At 31.8% G+C, this 7,478-nt stretch overlaps 2 protein-coding genes across 2 annotated transcripts; both read left to right on the top strand.

Moving 5' to 3' along the window:
- The first annotated feature begins 454 nt into the window (after positions 1-454).
- LOC105640397 (spermidine flavin-dependent amine oxidase) lies at positions 455-3,009 on the top strand. Its single transcript, XM_089726986.1, has 9 exons — positions 455-659; positions 743-989; positions 1,074-1,223; positions 1,328-1,562; positions 1,663-1,806; positions 1,884-2,033; positions 2,125-2,379; positions 2,479-2,560; positions 2,635-3,009. The coding sequence occupies exons 1-9, from the start codon at positions 542-544 to the stop codon at positions 2,697-2,699; spliced, it is 1,446 nt and encodes a 481-aa protein (XP_089583112.1). The 5' UTR covers positions 455-541; the 3' UTR covers positions 2,700-3,009.
- Positions 3,010-3,960: 951 nt separating this feature from the next.
- LOC105640396 (spermidine flavin-dependent amine oxidase) lies at positions 3,961-6,149 on the top strand (the record flags this gene model as incomplete). The annotated part of the gene is given in 9 exon segments (XM_012224694.4): positions 3,961-4,132; positions 4,231-4,477; positions 4,602-4,751; positions 4,832-5,066; positions 5,144-5,287; positions 5,365-5,514; positions 5,590-5,844; positions 5,940-6,021; positions 6,096-6,149. Coding segments are annotated over 9 exon segments (1,441 nt in total), but the record flags the coding sequence as incomplete, so codon positions are not given.
- Between the last annotated feature and the right edge of the window lie 1,329 nt (positions 6,150-7,478).

Consider the following 7,478-nt stretch of genomic DNA (forward strand, 5'->3'; position numbering starts at 1 on the left):
ATTATTCTCGTAATTTTATTACCGGGCCCTAACATAATCCGACTCAACTTGATTCACGTGCAACCCTAGTTACTCCTTCTGATTTCAAATCAATATTTAAATTTGCAATATCAGCAGGAAAATCGAAGCTTGAGTTGCTGATATGAAATAAAGACTTAACACTTCCACTCAAATCAAATGTAATGGCACTCAAGTCCTCTATACGATTATGAAGTCACAAGTTCTTTATTCTAATCATTAATTAACTAAAGAAAAAGGAAAGTTTAATTCTTTTTAGGTAATTAATTTGGATGACAGAATGGATGGATCTTCAAAATGAAAAATAAAATAAAAACGTGCAACTAGTGAATTAATTATTTATAAATTTCAAAAATAATAATTGTTCTGAGAAAAGTTGTTTCCTTTTTTATACTGTATTTTTTATTCCTTTTCAGCCACATGCGATTGATTTCCACCGGTATAAATTGGTGATTAGTTTCAGCTTCTCGTCAAAACAAGTAGTTTAACTACCCAATTAGTGTTGGTAATACTGTTCTTGAAAATGAAGAAGCTGCTTTCATCAATGCTTGTTGTCTGTGTCTTTCTTTTCCATTTCTCGGTGGCCTTGGCTTCCGCCTCCCAGTCACCAACAGTCATTGTCATCGGAGCAGGAATATCAGGCAAGGCCAATACCAAAACCTTATTAATATTATTAAATATGTATTTGCAAAATCCAATCTTTGTGTTAGTTTAAATATTTCAGGAATTGCAGCAGCAAAAACTTTACATGAAGCAGGAATACAGGATATACTGATATTGGAAGCAACTCCGAGGATTGGTGGCCGTTTAATGAAGACCCAGTTCAGTGGTCTTACAGTTGAAAAGGGAGCCAATTGGCTTTTTGGTGGGGGACCTGTTTCTAATCCCTTATTAGACTTGGCCAAAAAGCTCAAACTCAGAACTTATATTAATGACTACGAAAATATCACATCCAACACGTACAAACAAAAGTATTAATTCGACCTTCTTCTTTCTCTTTTACTATGTCTTCTTAATTAATCAGACATTGTTATATATTTTCTGATTCTGTCTAGTGGAGGACTCTACCCAAAACAACTAGTGGAGGAAGTTGAAGAGGTAGCCACTGCAAGGGATGATTTCTGCGAAGCTTTTTCGAAAAAACTATCTGCCAAGAAAAAGGATATTGACGTCTCTATTTTGGCTGCTCAACGCATGTCCAGAAAGTAATTAATTAACTTCTTCTTTTCTGATTAATCAGGCTTTATTAACTACAATTCGAACTGGATTCTAGCACTGCTTAACTAATCTTTTATTTTTGTTTTTGCAGGGTACCCAGAACTCCACTTGAAATGGTAGTAGATTACTATCATAATGACTATGAAGATGGAGAGCCGCCAAAAGTAACAAGTTTGAAGCACACATATCCCAGAAACGAGTTTGTAGACCATGGAGAGGATCCATACTTCGTGGCTGATCCTAGAGGGTTTGAGATTATAGTTCAATATCTTGCTAAACAGTTTCTTTCGTCTTTGACTACAGATCCCAGGCTTAAGCTTAATAAGGTAATTAAAATTAAAATTAAAATTAACCCACATTTTAAGATTAATTATATACACTCGGAATCATAGTAATCATTAATTTCCTTTTTCCAACATTTTTTAGGTAGTTAGAGAAGTAAGTTACTCAAAGAATGGAGTTACTATAAAAACTGAAGATGGTTCTACCTATAATTCCAAGTATGTTATTGTGTCTGCTAGTGTTGGTGTTCTCCAGAGTAATTTAATAGATTTCCAGCCAAAATTACCTGTAAGTTTCCTTCCTTCAAATGTCTTTCTGACAGATTTCTTCTGTTTTAACTAATCTTGATTTTTAAAATGTATCAGACATGGAAAAGAATTGCAATTTCAGATTTTAGCATGACCATATACACTAAGATTTTTCTCAAGTTCCCTTACAAATTCTGGCCTGCTGGTCCTGGAACTGAGTTCTTTCTTTATACCCATGTCAGGCGCGGTTATTATCCTCTTTGGCAGGTATTGTAAATTCTTCTTTTAGTTTTCCTTTCAAGCGAAGAAACTAACATTGTACCTTCAAAATTTTTTTAAAAAATTACTTTAATTGCAGCATTTGGAGAATGAGTATCCAGGATCAAACATTTTATTCGTAACTGTAACAGCTGATGAGTCAAGAAGGATAGAGCAATTATCAGATGAAGAAATTGAAGCAGAGACAATGGAAATACTTAAAAAATTATTTGGTGATAATATTCCAAAACCAGAAGCAATGCTTGTGCCCAGATGGGGCTTGGATAAATTCTACCAAGGAAGTTACTCTAATTGGCCTGATAGTTACAATCAAAAGCGCAAAGACCATTTAGCTGTGAGCAATTGAGCAAATATGCAAAAATTTATTTTCTAATCATTATTTTTTTTTTTTTTTTTGAATGTATATTAATTATATTTTGTTATATATGTACAGGATCCTGTCGGTCCAGTTTACTTTACAGGAGAGCATACCAGCGATAAGTATATAGGATATGCAACTGGTGCTTATTTGGCAGGTATAATAATTTAATTTCTACTATTTCTTTACATGTTTTGTTATGCTAAATAAATAAATATACGGTGTTGACAGGTATTGATACTGCTAATGATTTAATTGAGTGTATAAAGAAGAAATCTTGCAAAGGAGTTCTGTAAGAAAAGAGGGTGTCGTGTTGAGTTGTGAGTATCCGAGGCAAACAAGGAGTTCTGTTCCATGATTTCCATCCCTGGCAATTTTTTCAACAGGAACTGTTCAATTTGGCCCTTTCACAATTGCTGTTGCGTCTATGTTACGTTTGATTTGATTTGATTGTATGACTTTTCTTGTCCAAATCCAAATAGATGAGCTGTTGAAAACGAAGTTTCTTTCTGGGTTAAAAATCTTTATTATATTAATTTTGTTGTAGTGCTCTGGACAAGAATTTATAATTGAGTATTCAGATGAAACTTTTCAGTTTTCAGACCATTTCACCGGCGGACAATATCATTAGACGTTGAAAGTAACATTTGCATGCAAACTTTGGTAATGCTGTTAATAAATTGGAAATATATCGCAGATGGTATTATTGTTCTCTTAGTGGGTAATCATAGATTTTGGATGACATAAATGAAAAATAAAAAACCTGAGTGGATTAATTATTTATAAATTTCTTACTATTATTATTAATCAAATCTTAAAATAAACAATTAATTAATATATGAACTTTTCATACTCTTTGTTTAAAAAAAATTATAAAGATATATAAGAAAAATTTGAGCAAAAATTATGTTTTAATTTTATTTTTTTTAATTTATGCAAACAGTCAAACTAAATCTATTGATATACACCAAATGGAATATTTATGTATTTATTTTATTAAAAAAATACTGGTAATATTTATTTTTTTAGTATAAAAATGATTGTGATTAACACCGGTACAAGAAATTAAATTATGTCGTTTAAGTTTCTAATAAATATTTATACAAATCAATAATTATAAATTATAAATTATTTTGGCATGTAAATTTTGACTTGGCGTTTAGATATTGTTCGATGTGTTAGATCGAAATTTTTTTTAAAAAAATTCTCATCTAATGATTAAAACTCGATTATTTCATTTATTACTTATTTGTTTGCTTCCTATTTACTTTAGCTTACTTCCTGTTTAAGCTTGGATTACAATTTTGATTTAATTTCAATTTAGACAGATTTTTATTTTATTTATTTCCTATTTTCTTTGCATCCTATTTAGTATTTTTTTTTTTTTGTTTTCGATATGCTTTTTGTAATTACTTAATTTAACTTTTTTATTTAATGGTATATCCATGTTTTACCGCCGTTACTCAATGCAAAACTTGTTTTTTTTTTTTTTTTTTTTTTTTTTACCGCGTGATTAATTTTATAGATCGTTGACTTGGTCTTGGACATCAGCTTCTGAGCAAATGAAGTAGCTAAGTACCCCTCTAGTGTCGGTAACTCTATTCAATGAAAATGAAGAACAAGCTTTCATGGAAGCTTCTTGTCTTTGTCTTTCTTTTCCATTTCTTGTTGGCCTCGGCTTCAGCCTCTCAGTCACCTACCGTCATTGTCATCGGAGCCGGAATATCAGGCAAGGACTTACCCAAAACCTTATCGTTATTATTTATTATGCACTTACAAAATGAAATTTTCATCTTCCATATTGGGTTTTATTGTTTAAATTTGCAGGAATTACAGCAGCAAAAAGTATACATGAAGCAGGAATACAAGACATACTGATATTAGAAGCAAGTCATAGGATTGGTGGTCGTTTAATGAAAACTCAGTTCAGTGGTCTTACAGTTGAAAAGGGAGCCAATTGGCTTTTCGGAGGGGGGCCTGTTTTCAATCCCTTGTTAGACTTGGCCAAAAAACTCAAACTCAAAATTTATCTTAATGACTACCAAAATATCACATCCAACACATATAAACAGAAGTATTCGACTTTCTTCTTTCTCTTTTACTTTTTTTTTTTTTTTTTTAATTATTAGACATTTTTTGGAGTTTAAACTTATATATATATATATATATATATATATTTTTTTTTAAATTTTGTACAGTGGTGGACTCTACCCAAAACAAGTGGTGGAGAAAATTGATAAGGTGGCCACTGCAATGGATGATTTCTGCGCAGCGTTTTCGAAAAAACTATCTGTCCAGAAAAAGGATATCGATGTCTCAATTTTGGCTGCACAGCGTATATTCAAGAAGTAATCAATCCACTAACTTCTTTTTTTCTGATTAGTTAGGCTTAACTTGACAAATCTCTTTTTTTTTATCCTCTTTGCAGGGCACCCACAAGTCCACTTGAAATGGTAATAGATTACTATCACAATGACTTTGAAGACGCAGAGCCACCAAAAGTAACAAGTTTGAAGCACACATACCCTAGAAACGAGTTGGTAGACCATGGAGAGGATGAATACTTTGTGGCTGATCCTAGAGGCTTTGAGATTATAGTTCAATATCTTGCTAAACAGTTTCTGTCTTCTTTGACTAAAGATCCCAGGCTCAAGCTTAACAAGGTAATTAGAATAAGGTTAACCCAGATTATACACTTTTGGCGAGTTACTATTATTATTTTTTTACAACATTTTCTTAGGTAGTTAGACAAATAAATTACTCGGATGATGGAGTTACTGTAAAAACTGGAGATGGTTCTACGTACAATTCCAAGTATGTTATTGTCTCTGCTAGTCTTGGTGTTCTACAGAGTGATTTAATCCATTTCCAGCCAAAATTACCTGTAAGTTTCTTTCCTTCAATTCCTTTTTCTGACAGTTTCCATCTCTTTGAATATTCTTAATTTTTAAATTGTATCAGCTATGGAAAAGAATTGCAATTTCAGATTTTAGCATGACCGTATACACCAAGATTTTTCTCAAGTTCCCTTACAAATTCTGGCCTACTGGTCCTGGAACTGAGTTCTTTCTATATACCCATGTCAGGCGGGGTTACTATCCTTTTTGGCAGGTAGGTTTTGTTTTTTGTTTTAAACTCCTCAAAAAATTAAAACAAAATAATCAGAATATTAATTTACTTTGACAGCATTTGGAGAATGAGTATCCAGGATCAAACGTTTTATTCGTAACTGTAACAGCTGATGAGTCAAGAAGGATAGAGCAATTATCAGATGAAGAAATTGAAGCAGAGATAATGGAAATACTTAAAAAATTATTTGGTGATAATATTCCAAAACCAGAAGCAATGCTTGTGCCCAGATGGGGCTTGGATAAATTCTACCAAGGAAGTTACTCTAATTGGCCTGATAGTTACAATCAAAAGCGCAAAGACCAATTAGCTGTGAGCAATTGAGCGTTATATGCAAAAATTTATTTTCTAATCATTAATTTTTTTTTTTGAATGTATATTAATTATATTTTGTTATATATGTACAGGATCCTGTTGGTCCAGTTTACTTTACAGGAGAGCATACCAGCAATAAGTATATAGGATATGCAACTGGTGCTTATTTGGCAGGTATAATAATTTAATTTCTACTATTTATTTACATGTTTTGTTATGCTAAATAAATAAATATACGGTGTTGACAGGTATTGATACTGCTAATGATTTAATTGAGTGTATAAAGAAGAAATCTTGCAAAGGTTACATACACAATCATCAGTAGAAAAAGGAGTTCCAGGCCAAGATTTCCATCCTTTAACATTTTTTTAATAACAGGAGTTTTTGTTCAATTTGGTCCTTATCATGTCTATGTGATATTTGATTTGAAAAATTGGAAATGTAAATTCGGTTTGAAGAATTTATTCTAGAATATCAATCTTTGTGTGAAATTTTCTTTTTCACAATGCAAATTGTAATGTTTGATTTTTTTTTTTTTTTTTTTTTTGGAATAAGAATAAATAAATAAATTATTGTTGTTCTTTGGAATTTAATGACAGAAGCAATGGGCATAAATAATGGATTTGCAAAAGTGAAACTTTTAGGCACTGGATAATATTAATAACTTTTTTTTTTTTAATAAAATCAATTCTGAGTAATATTAATAACTATTTAATATAGGACTTAGGCTGGATTCATGAATTTTGGCATATAACACAGAGAAATAATAATAATTTTCTCTATTAATAACTATTTTTAATTTTTGAGTGGACCATTATTTACCTTTAAAATTTTCATTTTAAATATTGAATTTCCAAAATTGTAAGTTTGTTTTTTTTTTTCTTAGTTAGTATAAATTGAGGACTTGGGTTAGCTCACAAGCATCAGCTAACCAAAACAAGCACCTAGTGTTGGTTCTTGTATCTCTCTTTATTCAAAATGAAGAAGAAGCTTTTGTCAATGCTTCTTGTATCTCTCTTTCTTTCCCATTTCTTGTTGGCTTCGGCCTCTCAGTCACCAACCGTCATTGCCATCGGAGCCGGAATTTCAGGCAAGGAGTAAACGTAAAGCCTTATCAATTATTATTAACGTTGTATTTACAAACCCAAAATTTTCACGTTAGTTTAAATTTGCAGGAATTGCAGCAGCAAAAACTTTACACGAAGCAGGAATTCAAGATATACTGATATTAGAAGGAAGTGGCAGGATTGGTGGTCGTTTAATGAAAGCTGAATTTAGTGGTGTCACAGTCGAAGTGGGTGGCACTTGTCCTTTTGGTGGGGGACATAATCCTAATCCCTTATTGGACATAGCCAAAAAACTCAAACTCAAAACTTATACTAATGACTATGGAAATGTCACAGCCAACGTCTTATGGACAAGAGTATTATATTCCACCTTCTTTTTCCTCTTCTAGTAATTTATTTTAATTCATTAGACACTAACTGGAGTTTAAACTTAATAATTTTTTTGTTTTGAATAGTGGTGGACTCTACCCAAAAAAAGTGGTGGATGAAATTGAGAAGGTAGCTGCTCAAAGAAGTGATTTCTGCACAGCAGTTTCAAAAAATCTATCTGGGAAAGAAAAGGAT

This window comes from Jatropha curcas, chromosome 10 (genome assembly GCF_041381405.1).
Source record: "Jatropha curcas cultivar XTBG-Jc1 chromosome 10, XTBG_Jcur_1.0, whole genome shotgun sequence".
Lineage (NCBI taxonomy): Eukaryota > Viridiplantae > Streptophyta > Magnoliopsida > Malpighiales > Euphorbiaceae > Jatropha > Jatropha curcas.

Coding starts and splice junctions, on each gene's coding strand:
- LOC105640397 (XM_089726986.1), top strand. CDS start 542: ATGAAGAAGCTGCTTTCATCAATGCTTGTTGTCTGTGTCTTTCTTTTC. Junction 1,563..1,662: donor CCAGGCTTAAGCTTAATAAG/GTAATTAAAATT, acceptor AACATTTTTTAG/GTAGTTAGAGAAGTAAGTTA. Junction 2,380..2,478: donor AGCGCAAAGACCATTTAGCT/GTGAGCAATTGA, acceptor ATATATGTACAG/GATCCTGTCGGTCCAGTTTA.